Genomic DNA, 20,284 nt, shown 5'->3' with positions numbered 1-20,284 from the left:
TCTCGACCTTTTTTGCGCATTTAATGAAAAGGGTATTGTAGAACAGACACCAATATTTCTATTAGATAATTTGATTGGACAAAAATTCTCCAATCGTTAAAACTGTAAGAAGTTATTTTTATTGGACACTGCGGGAAAATCAAAACAAGAATTACAAAAGATTAACAATTATGCTTGCCGAAAAGGCTCTTGAATTAATACGAGAGCTACAAAGAACAACTGATGGAACATTACCACCTTTCAATGTAATGCTTGTTTGAAATAAACGCCAAATAAACTGCCCATAGTTTCATTTGATGTTAAAAATAAACAGTTTTCGCGATTTTTCGCCTGACTCATTGCTTGTGATTTTCCTAAAATTTTAACCTGATAAACAAGAAGGTCTAAAATTTGTAAAAGTAAGATAGTGGTGAGAATTTTTAGAAATGTGGTCACACTGCCCAGTCTAGCACACAGCACTCTGGGATAACAAATGGGCAACTCGCCCCCGTCACACCTATGCAGTGTTCTCAGCACGTCCAAAAAGATTTCAGAATGCCAAGGTGAGAACAGTTAGATCACAGTGGCATTGCATAGAACGCAGACTGGCAGCACGCATTTTGATCATGCTCAGTTATTAACGCCATACACATGTAGTATAAGCATATCACTATTTTTTACTCTTTCTTTCCATCTTGCGCATTAACCTGGCAGTAAACTTCAGTTAGTTGAAGGTGGCCAGTATATTGGAAGAAGAAGAATCATACGCCGAATGCGGCATCACTCGGCTTCTGATAAGAGAGCAGTGGGATCACAGTAAGGACGCCATAGCAACTCAGTAGCATCTCCTAAAACGCTATGGGTGTGCCATGAAATTGCAGAATGAATGGTTAGCCAGGGAGCGTTTACAGAGATTGTGCGGCATCTCAAGCAGGCTACTGTGCTTTTACAGAGCTTTATTTTTCTAAAATGCTCTTTCTGTGACTTTACCACACTGTTACAGTGACCATTGCTCTCTCATGGCGTTTATACTGCGTTCATCTGAAATTGCACGGCGCGTATACAAAGATTGTGCGGTGTCCCTAGCATGCTTATACTACATGTGTATGGCGTTAATAACTGAGCTTTATATTTCTAAAACGCTCTTTTTGCGACTTTACTGCGCTGTTACGGCGACCATTGTGCTCTCAGGGCGATTCTACTGCATTCATCTGAAATTGCATGGCGCATATACAGAGACTGTGCGGCGTCTGTAGCGCGCTTAAACTGTGTGTGTACGGTGCTTTTACAGAGCATTATTTTTCTCAATCTCTTTCTGTGATTTTACCGCGCTGTTATGGCGACCATTGGGCTCTCAGGGCGATTCTACTGAAGTTGCAGAATACAGTATATATAATAAAGTGTGTTTGCAAATAGGTGATTCATCTCCTGGTTGATGCTGTGGTTGCAAGGGTCTTGTCTCTGCTTGCATTTTCATATTCCCTGGCTTTATACCCTTTTCACCTCTAAGCGGGCATAGTTTTATTACTTTTTAGCTCGCCTGAGCAATGCTCAGGGTGAGCTATTGTGATGGCCCTGTGTCCGTCGTCGTGCGTCGTCAACTTTTAACATAAACAACATCTCCTCTGAAACCAATGACTGCATATCAACCAAACTTTACAGAAATGATCCTTGGGTAGTCCCCTTTCAAAGTTGTTCAAATGGTTCCGGTCTGTTGCATATGTAGGTCATAGGGCCAGAAAAGGATTTCAAAAAACACAAAATTAAAAATCTTCTTGTCTGAAAGTACATGGGCTAGAGCTTTGATTTTTGGTATATGGTATCATCTATGGGTCCTCTACCAAAGTTGTTCCAAAACCTCAAATAGCTCCGGGGGCCTATATACAGGTGAGCGACTGGGCCATCATGGCCCTCTTGTATTGTATTGTAATTTAAGTCAAAATCATTATATCACTATCAAAATTGGAATGCATTTCAAGATGGAATGTAATCTTATGATACATTGGCTTAGTAACATCTATTAATAACTATTATCTTTACTAGAGGTAGACCTATTCTAGGTGGGGTTACTGTACATAGAACAACAATGTTTCTATAGACTTTTAAGCTCAACTATGTAAAGTATTAGGAAGAGCTGTTGTACAAGCCCAGGTGTTTGGTCGTCGCCATCACACTTTGGTGCAAGTTGTTATCTCCAAAACTAATGAAGAGAATGGGTTGAAACCTCAACACTTTTTTAAAGAGCATAGTAAGAGGTCAATATCCAAGGCCAATAACTCTAACATGGTATTTAACAGAATAATGGTTCTTTTTGAACTTAGAAATTCTACATGTTCAAGCACTGAGAATCATAGGTCTTTTGACAGCTCTTGTCTTTATTTATTCTATATCACACAAATGTTTACAGCATTGTTGAAATGTGATAATTACAGGCAACTGTAAAAAAAGAAATACATGTAGAATTGTATTTATTTATTTATTTATTTAAATAAGTCAATTGTACAAAGTTACATAGAGATGCCATCTAGAAGATTTAGCATTCTTGTTAGTGTAACAGTTTGTTCATGTTTTGCATTATTGATTAATATATGAGTGAAAATGATGCTATGAAATAAGATTTCACATAGACTTGTATTCGATTACTTTTGTAACATTTATAATAATTGAAATGACTGTTTCCCTTGTTCATCACTAGGTTTAGTTATAATAATTGAAATGACTGTTTCCCTTATTCATCACTAGGTTTATATCATATATTAGTAAATTTGATACTTGAAACAAGGATTTTATTGTTACTGTCATTTCAAAATTGGCAGTTAAACCACTTGGCAATAAAGTACTTATTCTTCCATATACAGTTCATTAACACTTAGTACAGAATGAGTGTACTATAAAAAGCCATTAAATGTCCTGTAAATCATCTATGTATTGTTTTTAATACTGATTGTTTACAAATGTACTCAAAAGTCTGCAGATATGAATCTTTGCAGCATTGTTTCTCCTCCTTACATTCAGTGACTGGAAATAACACTGTAATGCATTTATAGGTCTGTGTTCCTGTTCCATGCACTGCCCCAATAAATTCAAGGCTGTTTCCCGGTGAGCTAGGTTTGGTTCTTGTTCAATGGTTCTGGTAAGTTTAGAGAGTGCCACGCATTTATCTTCTTGTTTGTTGAGATGGCTGTATATCTTGTACTGTAGAAAGTATAGGAAAGTTAGAGAATCCACTTCAGCATAGACCATCCAGAAGTCTCGTATTGTTCTGAAAGCTTTGTCCTCTTCTGTAGATCTAAACATTTCCTGTCTTAATTCCTTTGGAGAACAATAGACTTCACATGGCCAAAATTGTACACAATTTGCTGAAGCGTTCTGTAAAGTTTCTTCATTTTGTTGATCACATTCTGCTTTAACAGCTTGTCTGAAAATGTTAATTGTTAAACAAGTTTGTATAACAATGTTAAGGTCGTAGTGCCTTTCAATATTACAGAGAACAATTTCAGCTCTTAGGAACTGCCCTGTACAATATAGCATTGAAGCAAGTTTGAGTTTACTAGATGCAACATCAGTGTTTAGACCCAGGGAGATCCATTTGAGAGCCTCAGCTGATATTGTATTATACTGTTGTATGTTGAGGGAAGCTAAAACAGATCCTAGCCTTGAACAGACAATTGGTGCTAGAAGATTGCGAGCTGTCTTGTCTAGTCCATGACATTGAAGATTAACTAGGTCAGAAATATTCTGCTTTAATGCTTGTATAGGTTCCAAATTCCAGAGGCCAAATAGGGTAGACACATGAGAAGGATCAATTACTGTGAATGATTGTAGGTTTACTATAATATCCTTACATGTTATGAATGGGCATATTGATATATTGTTGAACTTGAGCTGAAGCCTTGTTCCAAGATCATCACACTTGATTCTTAGTAGTGCTACTCCATTACTGTTGATGATATGCTGAAGTATATCTAGTATGAAAGGTTTGACATCAGGTGTAATCTTCCCTCTCATCAAGTTGTTTCCAGGTATGAAAAAATGTGGACAATTTTCATTAAGAATGTTAGTGTACAAATCATGAATACACAATGATAAACATACAATTAAGTTATTTTCCTGCCAGATAATAGACTGGGTATTTTCAATACAGTGGAACAAAACTGTCTTACACATGTAACTAGAAATCACATCTTTAAACAATGGATTTATGAATGTTTTTATTATCATTTTCATCAGGACATAGCAGCGAATCTGTGTAATGTTTAGATTGTACATTAAACACCTTTCGGCAAAAGATGTTGATATCCTCCATTCAAGATCCTCATGTTCACTGCCATGTTGACCAACTCCAACAAGAAAACAACCAGAACTACAGCAGTATTGTTTGATTTCATCAGAAGGCCATTGACCAACACTTTGCTGGTGCAACCATTGTCTGGCTTGTGTCGGCCATGTTGTACAGGGAAGGGCAATAACACCATCTTTCTCAAAAGGAGTGTCTGGCAATGTAAATGCTGGCCCATGTCTTTCTAGTCTTTCAGTAAACTTAAACTTTCTACTATACATTATATGAGATGTCAAAAGATTTTTCATTAATACTCTTCCATATCTGTCTCTTCTGCAAAGGGTACGGAGGAATTTTATAGACTTATAATAGCGGATAGGTAGAGGAGAATCACGTCTTAACACTTGAAGTTGACAGTAACCTGGGGATACAGAACGATCTTGAATCATCAGTAGATTTATTACACCAGGTTGCCAATCACTCCAGTCTTGTATCACATTGAACATGTCAACACAGTAAACAATATCAGTATCTGAGTTTAGTCCAATTGTAGTTGTGCCTTCAACTTGACTACCCATCATATAGGGACTACATATATGGCTTTTAAAATGTAGCCTGCCAGACAGCTTTAACACTGATTCATACAGAAGCATTGATCTCCTCCTTTTTAGTACCATTCTGGTATCCACACCTATATCAGCAAGAACTTCTGACAGCTTCATTGATACAGCTTCCTCCGAGGAATCTGGTACTTGAAACATTCTGAAAAAAAAATTGTCGCTTGATTTTACCTTTTAATGCTGCTGCATGTATCGATTTATAATTGTAATTTTTCAACAACAACAACAACAAAATAATAATAATATTAATAAAAAAAAAAATAAAAAAAGAATATTAAAATTTTGTTGTGTTACCGAATTTTGTTTGTGTTTATTTTTGATAGACTGTGAACTTCTCTATGAACATATAAGTTTGTGTATATTGCATATTTTTGTAATTGTTGAAGGTGTTGTGATACAAGAATAAAAACAACAGAATTTTTTTTTTTTACATAAAATTTGGTTAAATTAAAATAAGTTTTTTCTTCGACACTAGTGTTGGAGCAGTACCTCTAGAAGCTTGACAGAAATCATGATCACAAAGTAGAAAATTATCGCTATTTTAGGCCATTCTTACATTTTTCAGTCATGAACGTATTTAAATTGGTATGAGGAAATGACTAAAAGTCTAAAAGTGCATTTCACCAGGTAAAAAGTGCAAGATTTTAGCATTTAATCATTTAGGCACCTGCCCGGAATGTACCGGAATACAGCATGTAGTGTGGTGCTCCAACACTACATAAATAGTCTCGATCAAAAAATAAATACCTCATATTTTTCCAGTAAGTAATTTCTCTTTGAATAAAGTGCCTCACACTATGTATGATGATATGTGCTTTGAAATTTATATCCCTGCAGTGTCTCCATTTGAATACTTTCTGTTCGGGTTTTAACAGAAGGGGGAAAAAATTCTTGGAAAAATTGATGAATTTTTTACACACTTATTTTCCTCAACTGAACTTGGATATTTAATTTCCTTTAAATGCTTAACTGTTCTTAAGATAATACAATATTGAGTGTTTTACAAGAAAGCCAACTCCCCTTGTACGAGAAGCAATTAAATTTGATGAAATGATTATACACAATTAAATATATACTAAGTAATCAAGGAAGGGATGAAGAAAAACACATCAGATTTTAAGGTAACTCAGAGTTATGATATGATATGTTAGTCAGGGTGGCAATTTCATTGATTTCTGGTGTGGAACATCTTAGAAATACACTAGGGTTGTCAGAAAGAAACATAATATAGACATTTAATTTTGTACATTATGTGCAAGTTAGAGTTTAAAGCAGTTTTCCTGTGGCAAGTTTAGTACTGAAAGTTTACATGTACTGTGTGTTGCTATAGAAACACATTCTAGCTGCTCTTGGTCAGGCCTAGGTTCAGTTTTTTTGTACATTGAGAGAAAAGGAACTGCATATCTGTTTGTTCAGATGAGAGGAAGACAATAAATGGTTTAAATATTAGGGCTGGGAAGGAAGTTAATAAATGGTTTTTATCACACACCCATGCTGATTTTGCGACTCTGTAAATATGGTATTGCACAGCCGTGCATATATTTTGACGTGACGTCATTAGCGTTATACAAACATAGTGTAAATGTAAAGACGCGCTAAATGTTCGCGTTATACTATAGGCGCGTCAATGAAAAATGACTTATTTCACTTTAAACAGTCTTTATTTTGGGCATGTGATAAATAGAATATTAAATTCGTGTAAGTTCATAACTGAATTTATTGCACTTATTGAATAGAATAATATTATGCTCACCAGAGGCTCGCATAATATAATTTTATTCAACTCGTGCAATAAATTCAGTATTGAACTTACACGCATTCAATATCCTCTATTTGTCACAAAAATCTTATGACAAATCTTAATGACTTAATTACTTTCCATGCTAATTGTAGGCTAGCTTTTTTACTTAACTTCAATGTACACAGGAAATGTGTTACACAAGTTGCAGGACCTTTACAAAAATATGGAAATCATGGTCTGGGGTAAAAAAATATAGAAGTGATTGGTTACCTTGCATCACAGGGTGAGAAAAATGTGAATCCACGTGGCCGTCTTACTATGGTTAAGTTGTTGTGTGAATGTTTGTACCTTCAAGACTACTGAAGGGAATGGGTTGAAATTTAATTTCAGACTATAGTTCTCTGTGATTATCTTACATGATTGGCACAGGTCCCATAACTCTAAGTTACCTTTTTACAGAGTTATGCTTCCTTTCTTTACTGTCTTATACACAGTTCTTGTTAGTTTTAAGATTGTTGAAGTGAAAATTAGGCTCATTCAAGTGGTCAAGGTGAGGTATAGTGATGGGGCTATGTCCGTTGTCGTGCGTTGTGCGTCGTTTGTCGTCAACAATTGGGTTGTTAACAGTCTAGCAGTCACAGTTTTGATTGGATCATCATCAAACTTTGTCAGAATGTTTGTCTCAATAAAATACAGATCAAGTTCGAAGATTGGTTATCTCGGGTCAAAAACTAGGTCACAGGAGCTAAAAATAGAAAAAGCTTGTTAACACTCTAGATCTAGAGGCTGCAGTTTTCATCCAAATATTCTGGAAATTTGTCAGGAAGGTTGTTTTGATGATATCTAGGTCAAGTTCGAAGATGGGTCACCTCCGGTCAAAAACTAGGTCACAGGAGCTAAAAATAGAAAAAGCTTTATAACACTCTAACAATTGGGTTGTTAACAGTCTAGCAGTCACAGTTTTGATTGGATCATCATCAAACTTTGTCAGAATGTTTGTCTGAATGAAATACAGATCGAGTTCGAAGATGGGTTATCTCGGCTCAAAAACTAGGTCACAGGAGCTAAAAATAAAAAAGCTTGTTAACACTCTAGAGGCTGCAGTTTTTATTCAAATATTCTGGAAATTTGTCAGGAAAGTTGTTTTAATGATATCTAGGTCAAGTTTGAAGATTGGTCATCTCCGGTCAAAAACTAGGTCACAGGAGCTAAAAATAGAAAAAGCTTGTTAACACTCTAGTGGCTGCAGTTTTCATCCAAATATTCTGGAAATTTGTCAGGAAAGTTGTTTTGATGATTTCTAGGTCAAGTTCGAAGATGGGTCATCTCCAGTCAATACTAGGTCACAGGAGCTAAAAATAGAAAAAGCTTGTTAACACTATAGTGGCTGCAGTTTTCATCCAAATATTCTGGAAATTTGTCAGGAAGGTTGTTTTGATGATATCTAGGTCAAGTTCGAAGATGGGTCATCCCAGGTCAAAAAACTAGGTCACAGGAGCTAAAAATAGAAAAAGCTTGTTAACACTTTAGAGGCTGCAGTTTTCATCTAAATATTCTTGAAATTTGTCAAGAAGGTTGTTTTGATGATTTCTGGGTCAAGTGCTAAGATTGGTCATGTCCGGTCAAAAACTAGGTCACAGGAGCTAAAAATAGAAAAATCTTTTTAACACTCTAGTGGCTGCAGTTTTTATCCAAATTTCCTGGAAATTGGTCAGGAAGGTTGTTTTGATGATTTCTAGGTCAAGTTTGAAGATGGGTCATCTCCAGTCAAAAACTAGGTCACAGGAGCTTAAAATAGAAAAAGCTTGTTTACACTCTAGTGGCTGCAGTTTTCATCCAAATATTCTGGAAATTTGTCAGGAAAGTTGTTTTGATGATTTCTAGGTCAAGTTCGAAGATGGGTCATCTCCAGTCAATACTAGGTCACAGGAGCTAAAAATAGAAAAAGCTTGTTAACACTATAGTGGCTGCAGTTTTCATCCAAATATTCTGGAAATTTGTCAGGAAGGTTGTTTTGATGATATCTAGGTCAAGTTCGAAGATGGGTCATCCCAGGTCAAAAACTAGGTCACAGGAGCTAAAAATAGAAAAAGCTTGTTAACACTTTAGAGGCTGCAGTTTTCATCTAAATATTCTTGAAATTTGTCAAGAAGGTTGTTTTGATGATTTCTGGGTCAAGTGCTAAGATTGGTCATGTCCGGTCAAAAACTAGGTCACAGGAGCTAAAAATAGAAAAATCTTTTTAACACTCTAGTGGCTGCAGTTTTTATCCAAATTTCCTGGAAATTGGTCAGGAAGGTTGTTATGATGATTTCTAGGTCAAGTTTGAATATGGGTCGTGTCCGGTCAAAAATTGGGTCACATTGCCCAAATATGGAAAAATCTTTATAACACACTAGAGGTCACATGTTTGACTCAGTTGTCATCAAACTTGGCCATGATGCTTGTTTAAGACATTGCTTGGATGCGGTTGTGTCAGGTGAGCGATCCAGGGCCATCATGGCCCTCTTGTATTGGTTTGGAATAAGAATAAACAACTGATGCAGACCTGAGTAATTGCTGGTATGTAAAGCACGATTTTAGCACCGTGGAAGTGCAAGAACACGTTAGAAGCACAGTCCAAACGCAGACAATCGCCAATAAAAACGCCATAAGAACGCATTACAACACTGTAGAAGCTCAGTAGTTATGCTATGATCGCTGTTAGGACACCATGTAGACGCCTTGAAATCTTCATGTCATCTCAAATATCTGATTTTTCTTGCGATTTCGCGGTGCTGTGTTAAATTTAACAACGCTATGCGAACGCAGAGAAAGTGGGATCTAGTGTGACTGGGCCTTTACCTACTCAACACGGGTTAAGTTGGCCTGTAATAAAATCCTAATATGAAATTAGCCAAAGCCTATGAGCGGTGAAGTCTGTTAAAAAAATTGTTCATATTTCTTTTTTAAAGGTGTTAGGATCACCAACAAAGTCGTTATAACACCCAATGCTGTTTAACAATATTTTCTACAAAATACATGTATCTGAAGTAGGCAAAACATACATATAATAAATTGTAAACTCTCTTTTTCTTTACAAATTCACATTCTTTCACCAATAAAACTTTTAAAGTACCATATAAGTATAAATGTGAAAATAATAAACAACGAAAATAATTATGAAAATATATAAAAAGTTTTAATGGTTATCATTACCAGTAATACATAGTTATGGGTCGAGTTAGTTTTAGGTCCAAGTTGACCTGGATTCTTAAGACAGGGCTATCCGTACCAAAGCGGACTGTAGATTGAGAAAGGCAGACCATGTTTTGGACCATGGCTCGAGACGAGGTGGACCATGATTTTAATGTCAAATTTGATGCTTCTTTATCTTAATTATACCCCCGCACAACAAAGTTGTAAGGGGGGTATACTGGAATCAGCTTGTCCGTCCGTCCGGCTGTCCGGCCGTCCGGCGGTTTTTTCTTGTCCGCCCAACAACTTAAGATTCCTTTGACCCTTAGTCTTCATATTTGGCATGGAGGTTAGTCATGATTAGTAGATGACCCCTATTGATTTTGAGGTCAAAGGTCAAGGTCACAGGGGCCTTGACTTCAAAAAGCTTGTCCGCCCAATAACTTAAGATTCCTTTGACCTACAGTCGTCATATTTGGCATGGAGGTTAGTCATGATAAGTAGATGACCCCTATTGATTTTGAGGTCACTAGGTCAAAGGTCAAGGTCACAGGGGCCTTGACTTCAAAAAGCTTGTCCGCCCAATAACTTAAGATTCCTTTGACCTACAGTCGTCATATTTGGCATGGAGGTTAGTCATTATTAGTAGATGACCCCTATTGATTTTGAGGTCACTAGGTCAAAGGTCAAGGTCACAGGGGCCTTGACTTCAAAAAGCTTGTCCGCCCAATAACTTAAGATTCCTTTGACCTACAGTAGTCATATTTGGCATGGAGGTTAGTCATGATTAGTAGATGACCCCTATTGATTTTGAGGTCAAAGGTCAAGGTCACAGGGGCCTTTACTTCAAAAAGCTTGTCCGCCCAATAACTTAAGATTCCTTTGACCTACAGTCGTCATATTTGGCATGGAGGTTAGTCATGATTAGTAGATGACCCCTATTGATTTTGAGGTCACTAGGTCAAAGGTCAAGGTCACAGGGGCCTTGACTTCAAAAAGCTTGTCCGCCCAATAACTTAAGATTCCTTTGACCCACAGTCGTCATATTTGGCATGGAGGTTAGTCATGATTAGTAGATGACCCCTATTGATTTTGAGGTCACCAGGTCAAAGGTCAAGGTCACAGGGGCCTTGACTTCAAAAAGCTTGTCCGCCCAATAACTTAAGATTCCTTTGACCCACAGTCGTCATATTTGGCATGGAGGTTAGTCATGATTAGTAGATGACCCCTATTGATTTTGAGGTCACCAGGTCAAAGGTCAAGGTCACAGGGGCCTTGACTTCAAAAAGCTTGTCCGCCCAATAACTTAAGATTCCTTTGACCCACAGTCGTCATATTTGGCATGGAGGTTAGTCATGATTAGTAGATGACCCCTATTGACTTTGAGGTCACCAGGTCAAAGGTCAAGGTCACAGGGGTCTTGACTTCAAAAACCTTGTCCGCCCTATAACTTAAGATTCCTTTGACCCACAGTCTTCATATTTGGCATTGAGGTTAGTCGTGATTAGTAGATGACCCCTATTGACTTTGAGGTCACCAGGTCAAAGGTCAAGGTCACAGGGGCCTTGACTTCAAAAAGCTTGTCAGCCCTATAACTTAAGATTCCTATGACCCACAGTCTTCATATATGGCATGGAGGTTAGTCATGATTAGTAGATGACCCCTATTGATTTTGAGGTCACCAGGTCAAAGGTCAAGGTCACAGGGGCCTTGACTTGAAAAAGCTTGTCCGCCCAATAACTTAAGATTCCTATGACCCACAGTCTTCATATTTGGAATGGAGGTTAGTCATGATTAGTAGATGACCCCTTTTGATTTTGAGGTCACTGGATCAAAGGTCAAGGTCATAGGGACTTTGACTTCAAAAAGTTTGTCCACCCATTAACTTAAGATTCCTTTGACCCACAGTCTTCAAATTTGGCATGGATGTTGATCATGACTATAAGGTGACCCCTATTGATTTTGAGGTCACTGGGTCAAAGTTCAAGGTCACAGGGACCTTGACAAAAAAAAAAAGCTTTTCTTCTCAATTGCTAATGAATGTCCTGTCTGCAATGTATTGATTTTGACATTTTCACATTTGAAGCATGTAGAATACATAACTTAGCAATGCACTGGCTTAGTAACCTCAGATTTGGCAGGGAGGTTGTCCTTGCGCTCTAAATGGCCACTGTTGATTCTGACAAAGTGGTATGCGGGGGTATTCACGCCAAGATAGTGGCAGTTCTAGTTTTTTCTAATCTTTTAAGATCAATATTACCTTAGTTAAGGTCATCTTTTGATATTTTTCTTAAAAGCCTTTTTAATACTTAGTACTGCCGACTTACATGGAATTTGACTACTACATTTCTATGCAAGGTGCATTATTTTGCCAGACACGGATTGTTTCACAGATAGTGCAATATAGAGAATTTGATATAAACATTTGATTAAGGTATTTTAATGTGAAAGTCTTTAGTGCCATCTCTGATGTTCATCTCATTGCATGTTAGATAATGTATTATTTGTATACAATATCAACTATGCTATAAGTTTATATATTTTATCTTTTAAAAACATTTCAGGAGGACCGAGTTAGGCAAGTGTTGGAGGAAATGAGGGCTTTGTTTGATCAAAACCAGAAAGATGTGTAAGTCCTTTTATGCTGAGTGACCAATTGCATTAACATGTAGTTTTTGACAGTTGTTTAAAAAATACATTAAAAAAAAAGAAAATAATAGTAGATAGATTGTAAGATAAGAATGTGTATTAAAAAAGAAATATAATATTTATACAACAAAACATGTAATGTCTGTAATGTTATGCAATTAGTAGAATAGTATTAAAATTTGTATTCACCATAGAAATAATCAACATTGAAGTATTTGTATACATATTATCAAACAGGAGTGCTACTGTTGCTGGTGAAAGTGGACTATTTTCTGGTGTTCAGCTAAGGCATGCTGCTTTGGAAAGAAATAAAAGATGTTTACTGGCATACTTGTAAGTTTTTATCACACTTATAGTTTTGTTTCATTATTTAATGTTCAAGGGGAAAGAAATTAATCTAATAGATTTGTAATTTGTTGTCTATTTATGCTCATGGGTTCAAATTTCAGCTCATACAAAATGCAAGCAAATTTTGAAAACTGCAAAATTGTTTCCCATGTCATAGATTTTCCCCCCACATTTTTGTCAAAGGTGGCTGGGCCTATCAGGTGAATAATGTGTCATGAGCAATTTGGAGATTAGAAAAACACTACCTCTGTGTGTAACCAAAATTGTGTCCAGCTTTTATATCTAAAAACAAACATATACTTTGTTGTAAAATGATGGGTTGTAAAAATATTTGCATAGCCTTCAACACTGTTATAGGATGTGTTTTGCGCAAGTAGTACATCCACACATTCATGGTCAATGTTTCACTTGGATGTCAAATTGTGACACACAGTGTGCTTGCTTCCTCTTTGGCTTATAACTATCTTATTCTTTGATAAATTGTTAAAACATTTGTTAGATGTTTTCTCATTGGTCACTAGGTGAAAAGGCATATAGTGTTTACCCTTATTGTGTATGTAATGCGTGTGCAACCAATGTACCTTCAAGGTCAAGGTAGCATATAAAAGTTAAAGGTCAAATTACGTGTATCAATTTTCTTCTCCATTTTAATAACTTTCTTATTACATGATACATTGTTAAAACATTTTGCAGATGTCCTTATCAGGGTCAGGTCGTCTATGTTAATGTCAGTAGACTGTAGTGCCAGTGGTTCAAATCTGTTATACCTGTAATTCATGAAAAAAAGCTTTGCAAGAACCATTCCATGTTTCTATATTTAGTCTAATATAATGTAATGCAGCATTTTCTTTCAGTTTTATTTATAAAGGTTTAAGTCAATGTTAGACATATAATTTTGTAGGGTGTAACTAACATCAACAACAATACTCTTTATTGATATATAAGGCTCCAGTGTTTACAATTTTTTGCTTGTAATGAGAATGGTACCATTTAAACTGTGGTACTTTACAGTGATCACCAGAGGGAGACGGGGCCAATTTTTCTGCCAGTTTCACTTTTAAGAAAGATAAAGGGAAAGTTCATTTTGCCCCAAAATATGTTTAAACATGTAAATGTTGGGTTGTTATTGATAAGTCAGGTTACAAACCTGGTAACAACATTACAGATTATCTATATTTTATCTTGTACCCCATTTTGTGGCAAATATTATGAAGATCAAATATTTCAGTCTGGGAGATTTTTATAAGATAATTTGAATAAGAGTAACATATCATTTTATATTCTGTAAATTTATTTGAAGTTGTTTATGTTATGTTTATTTTAAAATTATTTTCAGGTATAACAGAATTTTAAAAATTCGTAACATGAGATGGGAGTTTGGAAGTGTGTTACCACAAGATGTTAAATATAACCTCTCGGAACAGGAAGTAAGCTATTTTAAATTGGAATGCTAAATTTGAAATAAAGAACTTAAGTATAAAGTCAAGAAATCATTATATGGCCAGACTGTTGATATGTTTCATGTCTTTCCCATAATTGCTGTACATGATTGTGTATGCTAAAGATAAAAATTGTATTTAACTTATAATTAACTTGAAGTTTTTGTTAACTTATACAGCTTTTCATGGCTTTATGGTAAAAAAAGTTAAAAAGTGGTACTTAATATAATTTACTTTGGATCTGTTAAATTGTAATTGAAATTTAAACCTATTAGTCAGCAAAGTCAGAACATTTGGATAATTTAATGCCACGGCAGCATCTCATGATTTGTGATAATTAGTTTAACCCTTTACCTCATATATACGCGAAACAAGGCACTTTCGCCCCCCCCCCCTTTTTTTTTAGGCCTCAAATAGTGAAAAAATGTCCTATTTGGGCCCCAAACACATGTTTTCGTTTGAGAAATGTTGCTAAAAAAAATGAGCACTTTTTCGGCGCCGCCCCCCATCCAAAAGATACATCAGGGGGTTGCCAGAAGGGGGATGTGCCCCCTTCTGTTATGGGGGTTTGAAGGGGGGCGGAGTCCCCCTCATCGCCAAGAAAATTTTGGACTTGTGAGAGGCTAAAAATGACCCCAGGTCAATCATAATGAAACGTGTAACCAAAGCTGAAAAGCCTTTGACTCTATCTCAATCCCTTGAGAAGTTGTAGCACTTTGAAATAAATTTTGATGGAAAAAATCAAGGCAAAATAGTGATTTTTGGCAATTTTGAGATGTCCCCTCGTTGCCATGGTAACAGGAAATTTAAGACTGAGCATGTCGTTACAAAGGCAATGGTCCAGTCAACATTTGTGCCAAGTTTGATTAGTATTGAAGCATTTTTCATAGTTTCATAGCAGTTTGAACTTGTAACAGGAGGCTTTTCAGTGAAAACGGCCAATTTTCACAATATGCTCATGGGGGAAAGGGTTAAACATATTTATTTCAATATTTTACATATATTACATTTTATATGTATATAATTGTTACATAAACTTGAAAGGGATTAGAACGAAAGAAAACTTGTATAGTTCCTCTCTCTAAAACTCTAATCTGTTATAATTATGAAGACATATAGCCATTAACTTGTATGTGTGTTCTTGTGTCCATTATATGGACTTTTTAAATCTTGTTGTTCAATCTTAGCCAAATTTGGCAGAATTGCTCCTTGGGTTTAAGAAAAATTTTGATACCAAGAAATTTATGATATTAAATTATATTGAGGGGGAAAACCTTCTCCAAAATCACAAAGCGTAAAGCTTTAATATTTTAATTGGGAATTACCAAGTTGATTTTATCATGTTTGTTTAAATCCTGGCCATTTTGTCAAATTGGCCCAAAGTCAGGTGCACATAAAATAGGTTTATATAGAGATGTATGTTTATCGGGGAAAACTTCAAAACTGCAAAGCCATGTTCTTTGATATTGTGAGTGAGGAATAACTTAGTGGAACTCTTTCAAGTTTCTTAGTCGCAAGCATTTTATTGATTTGTTTATTAATTATGTTATGAATAGAACATGTATATTATTCATTTTTAGCTCGACTTTTCTATGAAAAGGGGAGCTATCCTACTCGCCCCGGCGTCGGCGTTGGCGTCACACCTTGGTTAAGTTTTTCGTACCACCCCACTTTATTTCAGAAGTATTACAAGTATGGCTTTGAAACTTACCATACTTGTTCACCATCATAACCTCCATCTACAGACAAGAGTACATAACTCTGTCAAGGTTTTTGACAGAATTATGGCCCTTTTTTGACTTAGAAAGTGTATTGAGCTTGGTTAAGTTTTTTGTACCACCTCACTTTATTTCAAAACCATTGGAGGTATTGCTTTGAAAACTGACCATACTTGTTTACCATCACGACCTTCATCAACAGACAAGAGGACATAACTCTGTCAAGGTTTTTGACAGAATTATGCCCCTTTTTGACTTAGAAAATACATTGAATATGGGTAAATCCACTTATTGCCTTAACCCTTTGAGATATTGCTTTGAAACTTTTAATGCTATTTCACATCATTACCCCCATCTGTACGCAAGAGAAGGTAACTCTGTCAAGGATTTGTTTTAAAAATTAAGGCCTTTTATCGACTTAGAATCTTGGTTAAGTTTTTAGTACCAGTCCACTTTTTGACTGAACTGTTTGAGATATTAATTTGAAAGTTGGAATACTTGTTTACAATCATGATTCCCAAACATGTCCAGGAGAAGGTAATTCTGTCAAAGATTTTATTTGAATTATGGCCCTTAACTGTCAATGTTTTGTATTATAGGCAAGCACTAAAAAACTTAAAAAATCTAAAAAAATTCATTCCTATCCACTTGTTCACTTTACCATAAATTATGTCATAATAAAATAATTCTTCACTAAATATCTTAATGCTCATGGCCATTGTTCACTTTAAAAATACAGAGATTCTTGTATTGCCTTTTACTGCAAAAACTTTTTTTATTGGCAAGCAATAAAAAAGTCGAGCGCGCTGTCTTACGGACAGCTCTTGTTAACCAGGTTTTCAACGAAAACCGGGTTATTGTAATGCCGAAGTCGGCGGCAGGCGGCGGGCGTCAACTTTTGGTTTCCGCTCAATTACTTTAGTTTGCTTTGGCCTATTGACACCAAACTTGGTTTATGGATAGCTTATATCAATGGGAACCGTGGGATCGCTACCCAGGTGTCTGTGATCAAGGTCAAGGTCACTGTTACTAAAAATAGAATTTCAGTTTCCGCTCAATAACTGAGTTTGCTTTGACCTATTGACACCAAACTTGGTGTATGGATAGCTTATATCAAGAGGCAGCTTGGGATTGCTACCCAGGTGTCTGTGATCAAGGTAAAGGTCACTGTTACTAAAAATAGAAATTCAGCTTCCGCTCAATAACTTGAGTTTGCTTTAGCCTATTGACACCAAACATGGTGTATGGATAGCTTATATCAAGAGGCAGCATGGGATTGCTATCCAGGTGTCTGTGATCAAGGTCAAGGTCACTGTTACTAAAAATAGAAATTCAGTTTCCGCTCAATAACTTGAGTTTGCTTTGGCCTATTGACACCTAACTTGGTGTATGGATAGCTTATATTAAGAGGCAGCTTGGGATTGCTACCCAGGTGTCTGTGATCAAGGTCAAGGTCACTGTTACTAAAAATAGAAATTCAGTTTCTGCTCTATAACTTGAGTTTGCTTTGGCCTATTGACACCTAATTTGGTGTATGGATAGCTTATATCAAGAGGCAGCTTGGGATTGCTACCCAGGTGTCTGTTATCAAGGTCAAGGTTACTGTTACTAAAAATAGAATTTCAGTTTCTGCTCAGTAACTCGAGTTTGCTTTGGCCTATTGACACCAAACTTGGTGTATGGATAGCTTATATCAAGAGGCAGCTTGGGATTGCTATCCAGGTGTCTGTGATTAAGGTCAAGGTCACTGTTATTAAAAATAGAAATTAAGTTTCCGCTCAATATCTTGAGTTTGCTTTCGCCTTTTGACACCAAACTTGATGAATGGGTAGCTTATATCAAGAGGCAGCTTGGGATTGCTACCCAGGTGTCTGTGATCAAGGTTAATGTATTTAGTTTTCATGTTATAACTTGAGTTTGCTTTGACCTTTTGACAATAAACTTGCTGAGTGGCAGCTTTGGATTGCTACTTAGATATCTGGGAGCAAGTTCAAGGTCATTTGCTTACAATAGAATTTTCAGCTTCTACTCATTAACTTCAGTGTACTTTGACCTATTGATTGCTGTCACATCAAAATTTAGTCGTTGAAAAACTGGTTTTCGTTGCATTGCGGCGCTTCTTGTATGTATCATGTAGTATTTTATATATTTTTAATATCTTTTGCATTGAAATGTGTTATCTCTTTTTTTTAGATACAGTGGTTTAGTAAATATAACAAATGTTTAGCTAATTACATGAGGTCTATAGGAGGTGCAGGTGGCCTTGACCTTACACAAGACATGAAACCACCAAAGACATTATATGTTGAGGTATGTCTGATTACTTCATTAAAAGGCATGAAGCTGTATTGAATGAAATACTTTTATAAAAATTAAAAACAGTTAAATTATTTAGTTTCACAGTATTCTTATGGTCAATACTCGAAGGAGTTGTAACATAGAGTGTTTCTTTTATCATTAAACACACATGAATACTATGCTCTTAAACAGAATAAAATGTTACTGAAGGCTTTAGCTTCAGAGTCTTTTTATGCTCAGCAAAAGACTTGTATTGTTTTAAGGGCTCATCGATTAAAATAACTGATCTGCATTGTTATAACTTATAAGATCAGGTTTGCTGATAGTCCAAGATTTCCTGACAATAACTGAAACAAATTTCATATCTTAATCATGTTTGATTATTAAAGGTGTATTTATCAGTTTGGTCAATGTTTATCTTGAACACATATATACAATTACATGTAGTTATTTTATTTCTGGAATGAAGTTTTCAGAAATGCTGCTTGTACAAACTGGCCAGTCTGTAATACTGTAATAATCTTAGCGGAATACTTTAACGGTTATAATTTTGTTACAGAATTTTGTAAAAGTACTAATGTCCAAATTCAAAATAGGACAAATTCATTCCATATATTAGGCCAAGAAAGGATTTAATTGATTATTACAATACACTATCAGTGTACAGTACTTTCAAGTTAAGATGACTTAAAAATGAACAAGACACAATTTAATATGTGTATATATATATAATATATATATATATATATATATAATATATATATATATATATATATATATATATATACTTAAAGAAACTTATAAAAAAATACTCCGATTTCAAACTTGTAGGAAAACTTCGGTTTTCAAAATACATGTATTTGATTTTTTTTTGCAATGGTGATCTCAGTTACTAATTTTCTGTTAAGTTTGAGTTTTTGTAATATGCATTTACTATTATAAAATGATGATACTATGATTAAAGTTTATACAGTATCGACTTAGACTAGTTATAGTAATTCTAACACAATATAATAAAAAATTGGTTGGAGTACTTATAACTTTCGTTATATTTCTCCCTTCAGGTTCGCTGTATGGTAGACCATGGTGAATTTGAAACACAAGATGGAAATATCATTGTTTTAAAGAAAAATAGTCAGGTATTTGAAGATAATGCATCTTCTTTTCCTACAGTGAAGCAAAGTTAACACAATAGCAGCATGAAAGCTTTATTCAAGTCTTTAAAACCTTCATTTGGAATATCTTTTAGACTGTTCTTTGAATTTCGTACACCAAAGACTTGTATACATTCTAGTTATGCTTTGCAATTCTACATACCATAGAAAGTATTTTTTATGTAGGTTTTTTAGTTTGTATTGTTAAAAGGTGATCTCTTTATAAGAAATGCTTATGTTATTTAATTGCCTGTCTGACTGCACAAATAACCTCATGCACCTTCTTTTACTTAACTTGAAAAGAAATTTTTCATGGAGATTGTGTCTGGCTTATCAAGTCTGTCATTCATGGTCAGTGGATGGTATTTGAAATAACTACTAGTGGGGTATTTTTGTGGTACATAAAGAAAACTCGTCACAGGCAAAGGCTGGGTAGACAGCAAGCATAGTCATGGTTAAAGTTTATTGTTAAAATACCACATTGATAGTTGGTCATATCTTTTTTGTCCATTCATAGATGCTTTTTAAAACAATTTGGAAAAAGAAGTTTGTGAATTTTCTTTTTGCTAGCAAGCAACCATACCTTACATGTAAGTCAGATTTTTCTTTTAGTGGGCCCAGGTTTGGGGGCACTTGACTTGTTTCTAACAGCATGTCTTGTTATGGTACAAGTGACATGAAAGTAACACAGAGTTTGGCATTTGCTTAGGCTAATAAATTAATGTTGCATTATTATTTTTCAGCATTTTCTGCTGCGATCAGAGTGTGAGCATTTGATTCGACAAGGAATACTCGAGCATATGGTCCATTGATACACATTTTGTTTGTTGTCATTTATATATATATTCTTGTTATGTTTTCTAAAATACATTTAATGAGCAT

The 20,284-nt window shown here is 35.5% G+C and overlaps 1 protein-coding gene across 1 annotated transcript; it reads left to right on the top strand.

Moving 5' to 3' along the window:
- Nucleotides 1–110: 110 nt before the first annotated feature.
- On the top strand, nucleotides 111–20,283 carry LOC132716160 (DNA replication complex GINS protein PSF1-like). Its single transcript, XM_060699360.1, has 7 exons — nucleotides 111–245; nucleotides 12,361–12,425; nucleotides 12,683–12,778; nucleotides 14,130–14,220; nucleotides 18,144–18,260; nucleotides 19,313–19,387; nucleotides 20,146–20,283. The coding sequence occupies exons 1-7, from the start codon at nucleotides 171–173 to the stop codon at nucleotides 20,212–20,214; spliced, it is 588 nt and encodes a 195-aa protein (XP_060555343.1). The 5' UTR covers nucleotides 111–170; the 3' UTR covers nucleotides 20,215–20,283.
- Nucleotide 20,284: the final 1 nt, after the last annotated feature.

The sequence above is a fragment of the Ruditapes philippinarum genome, unplaced genomic scaffold, assembly GCF_026571515.1.
Source record: "Ruditapes philippinarum isolate M1 unplaced genomic scaffold, ASM2657151v2 ctg128_1_1_1_1, whole genome shotgun sequence".
Taxonomy (NCBI): Eukaryota; Metazoa; Mollusca; class Bivalvia; order Venerida; family Veneridae; genus Ruditapes; species Ruditapes philippinarum.
Note: the sequence above shows the minus strand (reverse complement) of the source record. Positions and strands in the feature narration are given on the sequence as shown.

Excerpts from the sequence above, each read along its gene's own strand:
- LOC132716160 (XM_060699360.1), top strand. The coding sequence starts at position 171 with ATGCTTGCCGAAAAGGCTCTTGAATTAATACGAGAGCTACAAAGAACA. Across the intron at positions 14,221-18,143 it reads ATAACCTCTCGGAACAGGAA|ATACAGTGGTTTAGTAAATA; the intron begins GTAAGCTATTTT and ends TCTTTTTTTTAG. Across the intron at positions 19,388-20,145 it reads TTTTAAAGAAAAATAGTCAG|CATTTTCTGCTGCGATCAGA; the intron begins GTATTTGAAGAT and ends ATTATTTTTCAG.